The following is a 16,884-nucleotide window of genomic DNA, read 5'->3' on the forward strand; positions in this document are numbered from 1 at the left end:
GTCACTGGCATGTTGCCGCCCCCGGTTGCCGTTCACCGTAGCAACCGACGTGTTTCTTTTTAAATAGGCTGGGTCAGGTGCAGCACTACCGTGAGAAGCGGCGTCGGGGGCCTCACCATGCTCTTTACCGGCTACTTTGTCCTGTGGTGCGGCTGGAGCTTCAGGCATCTGAGTAAGCTTTTTTGATATTTTTAACCAAAATCACAGGTCACATCCCATTGCGGGACCTCCGGGGGGCTGGCAGCGGGGAGTCTGTGAATTGCTTTTTAATGATGGTGCTGCTTTATCTGACATACCCTCGTGAGTGAGCCGCTACCTGCGGCTCTGGGGTTTTTTTTTTTTTTTTCTATTTAAGGTTATGGTTACAATGAACTTTGTAAGATTTGACTAGAATTGACGTAATTGCACCTGTGCTCTAGGGATGCGAGGTCCCTAGAGATGGGGTGGTCCGCTCTCTCCTCTGAAAGTCGTTTGCCTGCCAGATCAGCACCCTTCTCCATTCCTGCCTTAGAACTTCTTTTTATCGTTGAAACTGAACAGCTCTGTACTCCCAAGAGCGGGGGAGAAACAATACAGCTCCCACTCGTGTCTGAGGGTCACGGATATCTTAAACATTACTTTCACCATGTAAAACAAAACCATCCTAGTTGGGACTTCCAGCTTGCATCAGGTCTTACCAAGAGGAAGAATGTCTGAACTTCATTTCTCTTTTAGTCCCACGATGACTTACCTCATTTTTTTAAAGTCCTGCTTTATAAAAATATGTTTTTATAGTTAAAGTTTGTAAAGTTTATAAAGTTTACAAAGTTTATAGTTATAGTTTAAAAGACAAAGTATATAAAAGAATATCCAAAAAAGCCCAGTATTTTTCCACGATTAAAAAAAGCCCAGATGCTTTCTGAAAACTTTTGGTGTAAAGGTACAAGACAACCATTAATAACAGTGTAATTCTCAAATGCTTAATAGGACTTGGGGTGCCTGCTGGCTGCGTTGTTAGACCATGTGACTCTTGATCCCGAGGTCGTGAGCTCAAGTGCCACTTTGGGCGTGGAGCCTACTTTTAAAAAAGAGGGGGGGAGACTTGACTCTAATTGGATTTTTTGATTGATTGGGTGTCTAGTAAGTGGGAGAGCAGATCAAGCAGCAGAAACAGGACTGCGATATATTCCTGCGCACCGCTGGTGGGGCACTGGTAGATGTGTGGTCCGCCAGTCTGTTGATTAGGAAGAGGCGTTCCTTTCTCATCAGCTCTGTGTACGTGGAGACTCCAAGACACCTCACTTACACTTCTTTCTCAGGGACAAGCCCCCCCTTAAAGGCTTACCTGTCTGAAAGGGCTCGGGTGGTTGATACCTGAGGTTTGTTTTTCACATCTTTGAAGAAAGTGAAGCAGAAATTTCTGATTGCCCCTAAGGCTTTATTTCTGAATCTGTAAAACAAAAGGGGAACGGAATGATCTGCACACGCAGGAGACAGAAACCGTCTTTAGAAGTGGCCTCTTGGCAGGGGGCCTGGGTGGCTCAGTGGGTTAAAGCTTCTGCCTTCAGCTCAGGTCAGGATCTCAGGGTCCTGGGATCAAGTCCCGCATCAGGCTCTCTGCTCAGCCGGGAGTCTGCTTCCCCCTTTCTCTCTGCCTGCCTCTCTGCCTACTTGTGATCTCTCTCTGTCAAATAAATAAATAAAATCTTTTAAACAAAAAGAAAAAGAAGTGGCCTCTTGGGTCCTTACGCTTCTCTCTATTTATCCAAAGAGCTGCAGCGCTGGCGGAAGTGGTGACCGGGACACAGGATGGAAGCCTGGAGCCCGCAGGGGGCATACGCTGGGACACCAGCAGTGAACATTTAACCATTGAAGATGGTTTGGGGGAGAGGGAGTAAAAAGAATAAAATTATTGGAATCTAAAATGGTTACAGAGGAAGTCCGTTTTTTGACTGTGGACTGGCCTGGTTCTGGGTGAACATTTCCCAGTAGTCTGAGTTTTTGAGGTCAGCGGATACCCGCCGACTGAGGTCGAGCCCAACTGCAAGTGACAGAGGGAATACACTTCATAGCTCCCGCTTCCACGGGTACTGTGAGTCTGGTTTGTGAGGCCAGATTTACTACTCGTACATGCAGATATCCCCACAAGTTCATTGGCACAGCCTGCCCCAATCCTGCGTGCAACGTGGCGGATGCAAGGCTCCATCCCACAAGACCAGAGATTCTTTTCCAAACTGGAAATGCAGACACGGGAGTCTGAGCTGCCAGAAGCCAGCGTCCTGCAGACGCGAGGCACAAGTAGCTGCTCTTCACAAAGCTGAGAAAAAAGTCAGGAATGCTCATAGCTTGATGAGCCGCGTTAGACAGCCTCCTTGATTTTGTCTCCCAGAACGATGCTCGATACCTTCCACGGGCCTGGCGGAAGCTCTTCTTGGGTGAGCAACAGTGCTTAGGCTTTGCTTCTGGTTCAGGAGCGGGCAGAGAATCCACACAAACAGTCCCCACCCGCCTTCCCGTCCCTCCTGAGGAGGAGTTTCTGGGATGGCCAGGCTTCACTCCACCTGTGAGAAGACTCACAAGGAGGGGCCCGTTCTAGAAGGCCAGAACTCCTCAAGGGCCCGCCCCATTGCCCTGGCTGCGCCCCTGTGCTCTGTAGGGTGGGTTACCCCGGCGTCAGCTACTGGAGTTTAGGCCCGAGTGGGAATATCTGAGATGCTGAATGGACTGGGGAAAGTACTTTTGTCTAATATACATTCAAGTATTTGGTTCTTAAAGATAGTCGTGTTGTTAGCAATGGGGTGTGTTGCTCCTATGGGAGACCCTGTCTGCTGCCACTGTTCCTAGTCCTTGTTTGTCCTGATTTACGGATGATCCTAATTGGCCTGCTTCCTGTGCTCCTCTGTGGGATCACCACCACCTTTCAGAAAGACCACATTTTTAAATGTATGTACTTTTACTTCTCCTCTATTATTTGCCTCTGCTAGACCATCATCTTTGAGTTGGGTGGGCGTGGCCCCGGGCATGTTGTCTTACTTCTTGGGGCCTCTCAGGACGAAACCTCAGTGGCGTCATCCCGTGTTCAGATTCTAACCTTGAACCAAGCAAGAAAGACCCCACCACAATTCACACAAAAGCCTGGCTGCCGTGTGAGTGCCTACTCCGCGATCAAAGCCAAGTGCTGTGCCAAGTTCTTGACCTGCACGCTCCCGGTCTAGCCTTCTGACCACCCGGTGAGGCGGGTGCCAGGTTCGTTTTTAAGCATGAGGAAGTGAGGCAGTTTGCCTCCACAGCTGCCTGGTGTCGGTCTCAGCAGCCCTGGGGGAGGACAGCCCTGTCCCCTTTCCCTCCAGCTCCAGGCAGGCCGGGCAGCCGTCTCCATCTGCCAAAGGGGGTGCTGGCACACCTGCTCCGACCACACACCTACCGTTTTTTCCCTTTCCCCAAAAGGCTTGGCTTAGCCTCCCTGCACTTCTCCCTACAGATTAAATCACAATGGCCTTTGACTTAGTGTGGCCTTAAATGGTGCACATCACTCCCTCCCCTCCCAGAGACAAGCCTTGTTTGCGGCATCACCCTGTCTGTAACTCCTCGCCTAAAGCACGCACAGAATAGAGCCTTAAACTGAAGGAAGCCACGCAGGGAGGCAGCTGTCATGCTGAAGAAAACCATTGGGTTTAATCAGTTCCCAGCAGCAGGAGAGGCCATGTGCACAGCACTGCCCTGAACGGCTTGAGCTTGGCCGTGGTTCAAGAGCCACGCGGAGCAGGACCCGTGCATGTCCCACAAACCCGAGCTCTGTGTGTACTTCCATCCTGCTCCCCCATTTTGTGATCCCCTACCACAGTCCCATCTGCCTCCAGTCCTGGTGTATTTCTACCAGTGGGCTCCCTTACAGAATTAGAGGAAATAAGCCCCCGTGCACCAGGCCACTACGTCCGCATCTCCAGCCCCATGGGGGCCAACACGAGGGCGCGCTGGGCATGGGGACCAGAGGATCCCACAGAGTGGCCGTTGGGTTTCTTCGCTGGATGGTCGTCAGTTAGCCCACCGACCTGGGGTTACTTTTTGATAACTCCTACCTGTTGGAGTCTTACTGCTCTGGCTGGCATAACGGCCCATGTTACGACACTAAAAGAAAAAGATGACCGATGTCACTTTTTGTAAATTCGGATCCCAAGAGAAATGCCCTAACCCGTCTAGGGAACCCTGAGAGCTAGTTCGCTGTCATTCTAAGGAGTTTGATGGATTCTCTCTTAAATGAAGCTCCATCTCGGGCCTGAAAGACCTTGAGACCTTCAAGCCAGCATCGCTATCCCAGAGAACAGGGATCCAGATGTTCAAAGGCCCCAAAATCAAATGTACTCTAAGAAAGGCAAGAGCTCTGTGCCCTTCCCTGTCCCTGCTGGAGCTTTCAGTACAGAGGAGTCAGGAGCACGGGACAGTGTAGGTATTATCTCATGAAGTTACGTTTCTTCCCGATAAGCCAGAAAATAGCAAAATCAACAAAATCAGAAAAACAACGTGCTACGTTCCTTCCCGTACCAAATCCTGCACACACACCCCCAATTCTTGAGGACATTAGGTGTGAACTCCGAATTCATAGGCAGCGAAGGAGGAGGTGAGAGCTGTTTAATTTACTAGATTTTAATAAGGAAAGAAATTCTTGTCTGGCTGGAGATGCAAGTCAGTTGAGGTCGTGGCGACTTAGCAGAAACATTGGGGTTACCACACCCCCATTCATCACTCCTGCCCCCCAGTGTGTTGTTATTACCTGACCAACTGCAGCCACCCCACCCCACCCCCCTACCCCCGCCTTCAGCGGGGCTATGGCCTGGTCTGTCTGCGGCCACTCACCGTGTAGCACGGGCTCTGCTCCCGTGCCCTGAGCCCCGAGCGGCAGGAGAGCAGGGGCTCCTGGGGCTGCCTCTGAGGGTGGAGAAGCCGGCACTCCGTGGTCGTGGAAGGGGGCTTGCGACGCTCCCAGGCGGAAGCAGGAGGTGCTGAACGCCGTGGCCCGTGGACTAGCTACAGGTAAGGTCAGGAGAAAACACTGTAGACATCCACTCTGCGTAGACATGGTGGCTTTAGACCAGAGGCAGAGGCTCTGGCCAGCTCTTTCAGCGGAAACCAGGTTTCAAGACGCCTTTGGTGACAACTGTAATTTTCAAAACATGCCTCCTGCTGACGATGACACATGGGCTTGGGAACTGGCCAACAGTCAGGGATGGAGGCGGCTTCCCACCTTCCAGCCGAGATCCCACTCAGGGGCAGCAGGGGGCGCCCTCGCGAGCCGGCGCCAGCCTTTCCTGGGGCTGAGGGACCGGATGCGGGGCCCTGAGGAACAGAGAGAGCAGAGCCCTGTTCCCACGCCTGCTTTGACCTCTGCCAGAGTCATCCAGGCCAGGGGTCAGCCCTGGCTTTCTGTAGAAGACCAGATAGAAAGCGGTTTGACTCTACAGGCCACGCGGGCTTGGTTGCAGCGGCTCAGCCCCGCCGCATAGGCCTGAGACCGGCTCTGGAGGATACGGAAGCCATGAGTTGACCCTGATCCAGGAAAACTTCGAGAACAGACATTTTCATTCTCCCGCGTTAACAGTATTTATTCTTTGGTTTGCCTTTTTTCCTACGCGCTTTTTAAAACATCATTCTCAGGTGCCAGGCTGTGCAAAGACAGGCAGGGGCCAGATTTGGATTAGTTCCCTGACCCCTGATGTGCAGAGGTGCTCATCGGTGCTTGGCAGCAATAAGAAGACATATATGTTTCCCTAGGGACTGGGCACGACCAGGACAGCCCGGATCCCGAACGACATCTTTAGACCACAAATCCGGAGCTGGGCCCCTCATACATGGGGGCGCCTGGGTGGCCCAGTGGGTTAAGCCTCTGCCTTCGGCTCAGGTCATGATCTCAGGGTTCTGGGATCGAGCTCCACATCGGGCTCTCTGCTCAGCAGGGAGGCTGCTTCCCCCTCTCTCTCTGCCTACCTGTGACCTCTCTCTCTCTGTCAAACAAATGAATAAAATCTAAAAACAAAACAAAACCAAAAAAAACCCTCATACACTGGGCACCTGATTGGCTCAGTTGGAAGAACATGCAACTCTTAGCCTTTGGGTCATGAATTCAAACCCCATGTCGGGCATAAAGATCAGACATACACACTCCAGCTAAGGAGAAGGAAAGCCTCAGGGGCCCATAAGCTGAGCATCCTGAAGCAGAGGTTACAAGGATTGGAGGGGGTTGGGGTGTTGGCGTGTGCCTTTCCCGGGGTGGGTACTTGGAGCAGATCATGAGAGAGTGAAGGCAGCTGGGCATAGGGCGGTACCAGAGAGAGAGAGAGAGAGAGAGACTGCTTCCCAGGGAGCATGCCCAGTAAAGAGAACCAGACACACCTGCCCCCTTCCTGCCTGCACTCACCTTCGTGTAGCTCGAGTTGAGTGAAAGATTCATCTTGGGACTGAGGGAATTAGAGAGAGAGATGATTACCGCCTGGCTCCAGCCCCCACGCCCGCCCCCAGCTCATTAGCATGCTCGGTGTCAGCCTGCTGCAGATTTCCCATTTCTGAACCCGGTGGGGAAGGAGCCCAGACCCCAGCCAGGGGATGAGGGAGAACCGCAGAGGCTTGGGGTGGGTGTTAAGGGTTTCTACTCATTTCTAGAACAGTTTGTGAAGCACTAGATGTCCATGCCCAGCTGGAAGACGCATTATCTGCCTGGGGTAGCGTTCAGTGCAGCCCCAAGTTGGGGAGGGGGGTGGGTGTGCCGGGTAAGGCAGCAAGGAAAACACTGGGCGGATGCTCACCAGATACTTCATTTCCCACCTTGGGCCAGTGAAGGTAGAGAAGGTTCCAGATCTAGAAGCCAGAGAACGGCAGTGCTAGGTGGGAGTTGCTGATCCAGGGGTCATACTCACTGTGCAAATTGGCAGTGGGGGCCCTTGGGGCAGAAGCCCACTAAGTAGTTAACACACATTGTCTTAGGGACATGGCGGTGTTTACAGAGGGGACCTGCTGGGCAAAGAACAGCCAGAAAGACACATGACAAAGCTCACCAGGAGGGTCAGGCTCTCCACTTCACGGGGTGTATAAATCTCTCCCTTCCAGATTGCCCAAAGCACCTGCTTCCTAACCATGTGACCGAGAGGGGAGAGGCGACCTTGGAATATGTTGGGGTAGGTCCTGAACAAGGGGGCCGGAAGCGTTCCTAACACACTGCGTTTGGGCAGAATGACAGGATTGTAGATAGTCACATGCCATCTTGACTTAGCTCCAGAAGGTACAACTGAGGAAAGGTTCACCCCACAGCTTACTTTTCCTCCCCTAAAATTCCCCAAAACCAACTCAGCTGAGGCCTCAGAGCAATGCGCCTGGAGGCAAAGGAAAACAAAGCATGTGGGCCTCAGAGCACAGGGACGAGGATGGGGGGGGGGGACCTGCCTCTTAATGGGGTAGGCAGAGCAAGCTTCAGCGGCAGTACACCGGTGGGGGGGGGGGGGAAGAGGAGACTGTAGATGAACAGTCTCCTGGGGGTCCGCCCCTAGGAGGGAGGGGTTTCCCCTTTCCATAAATGAGGAGAGTTCGGCAATTCACTCAAGGTCACACAGCTGATGCATTCTGAAGTCACGGGGATTAGAACCCCGGCAAGCCTGCTGCAAGAAGCTGCTCCCATCGCTGGCTGAACCTTACAGGGAGGCCTGGGGAGGATGATGGAAGGATCTTCTGTTGGGAAGTCCCCGCCCCCCGCCCCCCACCCCCGCCAGGGACCGCCCCTCTCCCAGCTTGATCTCCTATTGTTCCCTTTCTATGGGGGCCTCACCATCCTTGCAGAAACCTTGGTCATACCAAGGACAGTCCCGGGTCTGGAAAGCTGGCTTCACGTGGAGAAAGGAACATTCCTTCTTGTTGCAATCACCTGAAAAGTCCAGCATTCTTTAAAGCAGGCTCATCTTTAGTGCGCTTTCCATCCTCCCCAGACTGGACGGACCTTGCCCCTTGCACAGAAGCCACTTGCCTGCTGTCTGCCACCAGCCACAGAGAGGTTTTTCTGATCCTTCCAACAATCTAAGGAGGATGGATCTCAGTACTATGTGCCCAGCAGGACTGGGGTAGGAATAAGCACACCTAGCAGTGTTGAGGCAGGGCCAGAGATCCCGAAGGAGGGGCTGGAACTGAAGGCATTTGGAGGCTACCAGAGAGGAAGGAACGAGAGGAGAGGTGGGGAGGGGAGACCCAGAGTAAGCAGCTAACCATCCAAGAAGACACATCGTGGAAACAATCTGATTAAACCCTCTTGCCTTCATCGCTAGGAGACCCACGGTGCTTCCAGAACCAGGGCACAGTCCTTTTTGGTGGAAATGCCAAGAAGAGCAGAGTCGTGCCTCCAAGGGGGCACTGGGATGATGCCAGACGCAACACAGAGGGACACCTGTGGTTTCACATCTGCACTGTCATTGGTCTGTAGAGGGACCAGGACTCAGGTTCCCTAACAGGAACCAGCCCTATCGGACAGACCACTTGAGAGTTGTGGGAAGAACCCTCTTAGGTTTCTCTTAGGGGCCAGGAGCTTGGAAGGAGCCTTGGGGAAGATTCGGTTCATTTTTCACTCATTTGAGTAGAGAAGTGGTAAAGGCTTCCAATCTCATCCTCCCTAACAATCTACAACGTGGTGCTTCTCAGAACCAAAAGGAACTTCACGATGTTCACACCATTGGCTTTCACCTGGAGAAGAGGGCCACGGATGCCACAGAGCTTTAAACCACCATTCCTTCCAGGTCCTGCCGTCTCACGAATGAGGACACCAGGGCTCGGAGAGGGGAAATGCCATGGCCACGATCACCAGCCTTCCTTGCACTGACGATGGGTTTCCGTGCTGGTCATCTGTGTGCAGCCCTTGGCAGAGCGCAGACTCCTGGCTCTGGCCTCCAGAGGAATGGAAGAGACATACCCCCTCCTGGCCCCCCTCCAGGGCTGGTGAGCATTTGACAGGTCAGGCAGTGGGAAGTCACCCGCGCAGGGCTCCCTTTCTGCCCCTGCCTGGATGCACGTCTCCGCGCACCCCTGACGGCCAGCAGGTGGCACCCAGACCCCACCCTCCACACAGCCTTTCCCAGCCAGCGGCTGTGCCCAAAGACCCTGGCCCCTTTCATCCTGCGCTCCTGAGAGCTAGAGCTCTAAGGCTCTAAACAAATCAACTTCCTTGCAAGAAGAAGCAGAATCCCTTTGATGGGCTATTAGAGATACTCATTTACTCTAAGAGCAGAAACAGAGGTTACAAACGACCGTCAATGATTTACAAGGATGCCCCTCACCGTGAGAGGTATTGGGGGGCAGAAGGGAACCTGGTCCCATCCCTGTGCCCGTCCCCAGCACAGCATCCAAGTCCCAAAAGAAAACAGAACCAAGTTTTCCTGAAGAAATGAATAAATGGCATTTTTTAAATGAAAGAGGTTTAGGCGGTGACCAAGGGGAGCCAGGCTCCAGGAAAACTTTGTCCTTCCTTTCAAAGAACACACGTGGGCAGCTGAACCCCAGCTCTGAGCACACGGGCCATGGACTTCTGGCCTGGGAGGGGCTCTTTGAGGATGCTTTGCCTTCTTCCCACATACCCGAGACTCCCCCTACAACGCTGGGGGGAGGGGGGGGACCCGCTGGCACTAATGAGGGACAGCGACCTCTGCAGCTGTCTCAGTCAGAGAGGTCCCTGGAGACTGGGCCAGCTCTCCCCTCCCCGGTCACTCTTTTGGAACACAGTCTGAAAAGCGCTAGGCTACATAATCCCTAGGGCTCCTTCCAGCTCCGGAAAGAACGGAGCGGTAGAATGGCATTGGGAAGATATTTTATGAGATCTGAAACACATTCACAGACCCTTCTTAAGGGAGAGAACACGTGGCTGTGGCTTCCCCCTCTGCAGCCCCGGGGATGACAAAAGGTGGTCCTGAGGCCAGACCTGACCACACAAGATAAGTGGAGAGGTTAGGGCGTCTGAGCCTCAAGACTGTCTGCTTAGTTACCTCGCACTGCCCGTAAGAGATGCTCGTTTTCTACTTACGGAAACGATGTCAAGTTTCCTTCTAAAATAAGACTTAATAAGTAAGACAGTGGAGAGAGCAGACAATGATACGGGCCAGCAGAACAGGTGCTCTGTGTGTTGGACAAGCACTGGGAAAGTAGCTTCCAAATGCTTGTTTGGGGCTCCCTGGCCCAGACCCACCCCGGGACAGAGAGATCGCCCTTTCAAGACTTGTTTCCAGACAATCAGTCCGGGTATGTGATTAGCCAGGACCGTCAGGGGAACTATTCAGCCCCTGATTCCAGCCACACCCTCCCCTTCCCTCAGAGGGACCCGTGTGTGCCTGCGGGGCAGTAAAACAGGGACCCCCTGGGGCACCTGGGTGGCTCAGTGGGTTAAAGCCTCTGCCTTCGGCTCAGGTCATGATCTCAGGGTCCTGGGATCGAGCCCCACATCAGGCTCAGTGGGGAGCCTGCTTCCTCCTCTCTCTCTGCCTGCATCTCTGCCTACTTGTGATCTCTGTCAAGTAAAAAAAAAAAAAAAAATTCCTTAAAAAAAAAACAACAACAACCAGGGGCCCCTGTACCTAGGGGGCTGGAGAAGCAGGCACCCGAGGCTCAGAGAGGCATGCACGGCCTCCTCTAAGTGCCCCTCTCAAAACTTCTGTCCCTCTCACAGTCCACCCTGCCAACCTCCCGGGCAAGGCCTGGAGCCAGGGCGGGACATTACCGAACTTGGAGTAGAAGTAGCACTCGGGCATCCTGGTGACATCGTACTGGTGCAGGAAACCGCACTGGTCGCCCTTCTTACACAGGCCGCGGAGCCAGTGTTTGCACACCACCATCTTCTCCCCCTGGTTGTGCCGGAACGGGCAGAGCTTCCCTGGGGACACCAGAGCACCCGGTGTGGACCCGGCTCAGCCCAGGAAGGAATTCCCCCAGGAGAGGCTAGGGCTCAGATCCCCCATGCCCCCCTCCCTCCCTCCCAACCCCTGACCACCACCCCCCCCCCCCCCCCCGGGAGCTAGAATCAGGGGCCAGAGGCAACATGAAGGAGGTGTAGTGGTCTGGGCAGGCTGTTCGCACGACCACCCCTCTGCTCAAACCCTCTGCTCTGCCGGACCTGCCTAACCCTTCTCAAACCCCAGGGAGCCCCAGGGGGTCTGAGCAGCTCTCAGGCGCCCCCTCTCCTCCAGGTTCATGGCGGGGGACCCCTACCAGAGAGCAGAGCCGTGGTTCTGGGGGCAGCACGGTCTGGGGGCATCCAGTGCTCCCGAAGGGCCTGTTAAAATCAGGTCCTAAAAACTCCCACAGAGGTTACGTTTCCTGAGTGCAGAGACCTAAGGTGCTAACCAACAAGCCAGCTTTGTAATAACATAGAAGGAAGTGGATATGGTCGAGGTAACTCTTTGTTCTTCTTCCTGGGGTATTAGCATCAGCAGGAAGGACACCCCAGTTCTAAGTTCCGGAGCAGGGCCGGGCTCGTGCTTGGCTGACTGTCTGATAGAAGGGGAGGGAAACCGGGAAGGGCTTCTTTGTAAATTTCCCTCCCACCACCCGGCCCGGAACTTGCTCTGGTGTGACCTCCGGCCAGGGCAGTGGTGTTTCTCTGCAACAGGGTGTCACTATGAACCACTGCTTTGGAGACAGGACCCGAGACGCCATCTCAGTGCTGAGCCTCAAGTGAGCAATGCTGCCCCCCCCCCACTCCATCATCCAGGGCTGACAAGACAAAGGAGATTCGAGGTGTGTGGCAATTATGCCCTAGAGCACCTCCCCCCCACCCCACCTGGGCCCCTTCCAGCCTCCTGGCTTCCCAAGAACAGGACTGCTTGGATCCAAAAAACTGGTCCTGAACTCATTCACATTCTCAGGGTTACTGAACCTGAATCTATAGGGGGACTGGGAACCCCCAGATTGGAGGCAAGACTTTTGGGGGCAACTGTGTATTTCTATAGGAAGAAGCCATGAGTGGTTCGTGAGCCAGAGGTTGGGAACCCCTGGTTGGAGTCAGGTCGCCTGTATTAGGGGAGAGGGGCTTGCTTGATCCAAGTTGGGGTGGGGGAGAAACAGGGGACATTTATGGGTAGCATTTCAGAGACGGAAAGACAGAGCTGTCTTAGGACATAAAGACTACATAGAAGAGCTGACCAGGTCCCATGTTGATTCAGAGGATGAGAAGTTGGGGGGACTGGGGAGAAGGGTGCAGCTTTCCTGGCGGGGAGGGAAGTCAAGACCCCCGGGTCCTCCTGGGAACACACAGGCTGAAACTCTGGAAACACTCCCACCCCCAGCAAGGCAGAAAGAAGGGACTGTCCCCTTCCGGGTAGCCCTGGGTACCCTAATCAATGCTGCTGGGCCAGGGAAATCCTTCGCGGGGAGGGGAGGACTGAGGACTTCCTGAGGGACGTACCCGCTCTCCTGCCCTTTGCCTCCTTATAAGACAAATTCGACTCCATTCCAACCTCCCCTCCCCAGGTGTAGATTTGACACCTTATTCCAGGCCCAGGGGAACCCACCACAGTATCGACTGGTCTAGACCCCCTCCCCCGCCAGGTTCTCCTGCTGACCCACCTTTGTCACAGAGCCCTTTAGCGAAGAAGTTGCACACAGCCGAGCCCGATTCTAGAAGGGGAAGAAGGAAGGTAGCTTCTTCAGTGGCTGCAGCTGCCAGAGCAGCTTTTCCTTCTCAGGAAGTGCCCCCCGCCAACTTCCCTGACGCTTGAGCCTGGGGGCCCCCAGGCTCCTGGTTTTTTGGCTGCTGGCTTTCAGAACCAGCCTCCAGACCGCAACACCTAAACCCCCAGCTCTGAAACAGAGGAGATGGAGGGCCGCAGGGGAGCTCAGGGGGCCCGTGTGGACATTCCGGGCTTCTCACAATTCACCTTCTGGGTGTCTCTGCTTTCCCAGTCTGGGAAATGGACTGCCTGGAAGTCAGCCCCATTTTCCTAGAGTCCTGGAGAAGATGTAAGAGGGGGGACCTGAGCCCCTAAGAAGGGAGGGACTGAGCTGGGACTCGCAGATGGTCGGTTCCAGCCCCCCCACCCAACTCAGTCTCCCTGGTGAGCCGAGCAGAGAGGCCTCCAGAGAGGGCCGGGAGAGGGGCCATGGCTCGATTCCTCCAGAGGGACGGCCGACACCCTGGTCTCACTCACTGTCCATCCCCTGAAAAGGCAGGAGGCCAGTGCCCTTCTGCGTCTCTACATCCTTCTCGAAGGTGAAGGTCAACTGCTCCAGCCCAGCAATGACCTCTTGCATCTTCGGTCTCCTGCCGGGGCTGCTAAAACCTGCTTCAGCCCCTGCAGGTGGACCCTATATAGCTCATGGGAGGCCCTTAAGGGGCCCGGGTCTCACGCTGCGTCCCTCATCCCTGGGTGCCAGCGGCCAGGAGACGGTCACGTGACTCTCCCCACGAATGTCTCACCACGCCCCCCTGACGCAGGTGCAGACACCCTGGGGCCTCACGCTCCCCCCCAGGGCCCCACGCCCCCACACCCACTCCCCATGCACCCTGCTGGGGAAGAATTAGCCAAGCCCCTCCCCACACTGCTCATCTCTGTGCGGTGTCCTCAGACAGACACACAACATAAGCGCAGACATGACCACACCTGTGCTCACTCTTTAACCACGAAGACAAAGCCACAGGTCAGCTTTGGGAAGAATTCCACCAACCGACCGCAGTGAGGCTGCTCCCATTCCCAGGAGCTTGGGGGCCAAAGGGTGGGGGTGGGGGGTGCCGCGGGGCAGGGGTGCCTCCCTCCAATCAGGTCCCAGCCAACCCCTCCTTCTGGGACAGCTGACACCCCTTTTCTGGCCTGAGTGACAAGCCCTGAGTGAGCTCTTCATGGGAGAGGAAAAAAAAGAACGAAATCCAGAGGAATCGGAAACAGTCGGATGAATAGCGCTTTGTTCACGCGCACACAACCGCGAGCTCGGAGCTCGGCTGGGGGGTGGAACCAACCAGAGGCCTCGGCCTCCCCGCCAGGATGCCACAGGCCACCCGAGCGCCTCCCACCCCTGAGAAAGTGCTTTGTAAACGAAATCCCCATGCAAATGTTGTTTTATTATTATTAGGCCACCCCTGCACCCGGGGCTGGGGGACATCTGAAAGGGCTTTCAGTGGAGCCCTTTAGGGCTCTAACTAGGTCAGGCTGCCCCCCCCACCCCCTCTGCCCCGCCCCTCCGCCTGGGCCCCTGCACTGCCTTCCCTCCCACTGGAGCTGCTGTTTTCCCAGTCGCACTGGAACCCACGGAACCCAACGCCCTCCTTCCCGGACGGAACGGAGACGTGGGCAGCACCCTACAGGCCCGAGCTGGCCTGCAAGAAGGAGCCTGCTGGCTTTTGTTTTCCCAGGGCTCCCGCTCGCCTTGTTCTTTTGAACTCGGGATCCGAAAAGAAAATAGCTGAAGAGAGAGACACCTGGAGCCGAGGCGGGGCTGGGGAGGGGTGGGGAGGGCATCCCAGAGTTTGCAGAAGCCCGGGCCTCCCTCCAACTTCAATCCCCGGGAGGCTGGGTGCTGAGCAGCAGGCTGGGGGAGGCTGGGTCACAGGGGCCCCTGGGGGTAGACGCCCTAGTCCTGTGCATCGATTAGGAGTCCCAGAAACCCATTCGTCTGTCAACATACCAACCAGGCCGGCCCGGGAGGCCAACGAGGACATCCAGCTTCAGCTGGTGAGGCCAAGGGCACTCACTTGGGAAGACGGTGACGAGGGAATTCAGATCTGGGTCTCTGGATGATTTCCTTCCATGAACATCCAGACGGCATCTGGGTACTGGGGGTTGGGACTGTCCTCCTGCCCTCAGGGACCTCCCAGTCAAGTGCGGAGTACACGATGGTCCAGGGGAATGAGAGGGGATCGCAGAGGGATAAATGCTGAAAGGGGGGGGGCGCTAAGCAGGGGCAGGGAGGGGCACAGAGGAATGTTCCAGAAGGGAGACCAGCCACGTGAAAGCACAGAGCATGGGGTGACATGGCAGGGGCTGGGTGGTGGTCAAGATTCAGTTTGACCCTCTGGCAGAGGGTGTGAGTGACAAGATTGGAGAAAGCAGGGACTTGAAACTCGAGTGTCTCTTGGGGCTTGGTTTTCTCTCATGACAACGCCGAGCGTCCCTGGAGGGGCTGGGAGAGCCCCAGGCGGCCCCCCGAAGACTAGACCGAGGATGAAAGACAGGGCAGGCCGCTATGTAAAGGAGGATAAAAATAGTAATCAGAGCCCCGGAGACGTCCCCGCTCTCTGGTGGTCGGAAGGGCTTCTCTGGCAGGAGCCAAGCGTGGAGGAGACCCCAGGGCAGACTTCCTCCATCTACCACCAGCCTCCCCTCTTCTTGGGGTCAAGGTCCCGCCCTCCATCTGGACTCCCTGGGGCACCCCCGTGTTCCTGGCCAGCAGGGGGTGCACCGATGAGGCTGTGAAGACGAAGATGGGTCCCCCCCACCCCTCTCCACCGTGCACCATCTTCGACTTGGCATGAGAATGACAACACCTGGCATTCATGGCTTTTGCTTCCCCAAAATGCCTTCTGGGGCGGGTTGAATTGTCTCCCCCCCAAAAGGTAGACCAGGTCCTAACCCCTGGTCCCTGTGAATGTGACCTGATTTAGAAATTGGATCTTTGCAGCTGGATCCCAAACAAGATCAGCCTGCAGTTAGGGTCCTCACAGGAGAGGAGAGGGGGTTGGGGACACGCAGAGAGGGCAGAGAGGCGGGATTTGGGTGGCTGCCATGGGGCACCGAGGTTGGCCGGTCACCCCCAGAGGCCCAGACGGAGGCGGGGGACAATTCTCCCTCCGAGGCTCCCGAAGGAGGCTGCCCTGCCCGCACCGCCTTCTCGGACTGGGAGAGTACGTGTCCGTTGTCTCAAGGCGCCATCTCTGTGGTGATTTGCTATGGCGGCCCCAGCGGACTCGTACGTCCTCCCACGTGGACATTCAGCTGCCGGGGCCCTCCCTCCTGTCACAGACGAGCAAAGGAACACACGCGGAAGTAGGTCACTGCCAAGGTTCCACAGCTGTCCGGTGTCGACAGGGGAGGTCTGGGTCTCCCACCCCATAAGTCCTTTCCTCCTCTTCTTGTCAGACCAGGCAGGCGGGTTGCCCCCCATGTACACAACCCCCTCAAGGCTCCCCAAGTGGACCAGCACCCCCATTGTGCGAAGAGAAAACACAAGCCCCAGGCCAGAGAATCCCCGGTGATGCCCCGGAGAAGGGGCTGCAGTGGGGAGCTGAGTGCCCCAGTTTGGGGGGGTCCCCTCTTGGAACTCCTAGTTCTCTCTCTGTGCCCTGAAGCGTATCCCCAGCACCTGTGTTTTCATCGATTCATTCAGTCATGGCCGCGAAGTGGTCGTGCATTGCTCTGCAAACAGTGGAGTTAATTTTTTTCCCCTAATTTATGAGTGAGAGAGAGAGAGAGAGAGAGCATGAGAGGGGAGAGGTCAGAGGGAGAAGCAGACTCCCCACCCAGCAGGGAGCCTGATGTGGGACTCAATCCCGGGACTCCTGGATCGTGACCTGAGCCAAAGGCAGTCGCTTAACCAACCGAGCCACCCAGGCGCCCGTTAATTTTTAAATCACCATCATTATGAGACGCTCATTTAACTCTGGCTGCAGATGTCCTGAATTATCATCACCCTGCCCCTTTTCCTCTATAAATGTACTTCTCTGAAAAGCAGGGGCACGGGGAGCTCTAGAATTCTCGGGCTGCCGGGAACTGGGGGAGGTCCTCCTGCCTGTCCCCCTGGTCTTTGGTCAATGGCAGCCCGTGTTTTTCTGGGCTGACTGTGCCCAGGCCCTCCTCCCTGGTGTCTGTACATCAGCCCCACGCCCACTCGAGTGCTCTGAGTCCATGCAAAGGGTAGAGACTGGCATTGAGCAGGCCAGGGAGGCAGGGTTCAAGTCTGGACTTT

At 55.5% G+C, this 16,884-nt stretch overlaps 2 protein-coding genes across 12 annotated transcripts in view; one reads left to right on the forward strand and one right to left on the reverse strand.

Moving 5' to 3' along the window:
- Positions 1-1,910, forward strand: part of C18H17orf80 (chromosome 18 C17orf80 homolog) — a 10,394-nt gene extending 8,484 nt beyond the window's left edge. For 7 of the 8 annotated variants that reach the window (XM_032319531.1, XM_032319527.1, XM_032319533.1 and 4 more), the window contains 2 exons: positions 68-172; positions 1,751-1,910. In XM_032319531.1, coding sequence (XP_032175422.1) covers positions 68-172; positions 1,751-1,776 — 131 coding nt within the window. In that variant the 3' untranslated portion in view covers positions 1,777-1,910. The remainder of the gene's footprint in view (positions 1-67; positions 173-1,750) is intronic. The other variant, XM_032319535.1, reaches the window with a different exon arrangement.
- On the reverse strand, positions 348-16,422 carry CPSF4L (cleavage and polyadenylation specific factor 4 like). 4 transcript variants are annotated; one of them, XM_032319561.1, is made up of 9 exons: positions 14,608-16,422; positions 12,556-12,606; positions 10,712-10,864; positions 7,790-7,885; positions 6,888-6,981; positions 6,392-6,431; positions 4,834-5,004; positions 4,059-4,107; positions 348-1,429 (listed from the first exon to the last, which is right to left on the reverse strand). In XM_032319561.1, exons 1-9 carry the CDS (start codon positions 14,639-14,641, stop codon positions 1,410-1,412), a joined length of 708 nt encoding a protein of 235 aa, XP_032175452.1. In that variant the 5' UTR covers positions 14,642-16,422; the 3' UTR covers positions 348-1,409. The 4 variants fall into 4 exon arrangements, 3 of the variants coding, with proteins under 3 accessions (XP_032175452.1, XP_032175451.1, XP_032175450.1); XM_032319560.1 differs by lacking the exon at positions 348-1,429 and having other exon boundaries at positions 1,996-4,107; XM_032319559.1 differs by lacking the exons at positions 348-1,429; positions 4,059-4,107 and having other exon boundaries at positions 4,918-5,313.
- Positions 16,423-16,884: the final 462 nt, after the last annotated feature.

Source organism: Mustela erminea, chromosome 18 (assembly GCF_009829155.1).
Source record: "Mustela erminea isolate mMusErm1 chromosome 18, mMusErm1.Pri, whole genome shotgun sequence".
Taxonomy (NCBI): domain Eukaryota; kingdom Metazoa; phylum Chordata; class Mammalia; order Carnivora; family Mustelidae; genus Mustela; species Mustela erminea.

Excerpts from the sequence above, each read along its gene's own strand:
- CPSF4L (XM_032319559.1), bottom strand. The coding sequence starts at position 14,641 with ATGTCCTCGTTGGCCTCCCGGGCCGGCCTGGTTG. Across the intron at positions 6,432-6,887 it reads CCCCACTGCCAATTTGCACA|TCCCAAGATGAATCTTTCAC; the intron begins GTGAGTATGACC and ends TAATTCCCTCAG. Across the intron at positions 5,314-6,391 it reads TCAACTCGAGCTACACGAAG|GGCCCCGCATCCGGTCCCTC; the intron begins GTGAGTGCAGGC and ends TCTGTTCCTCAG.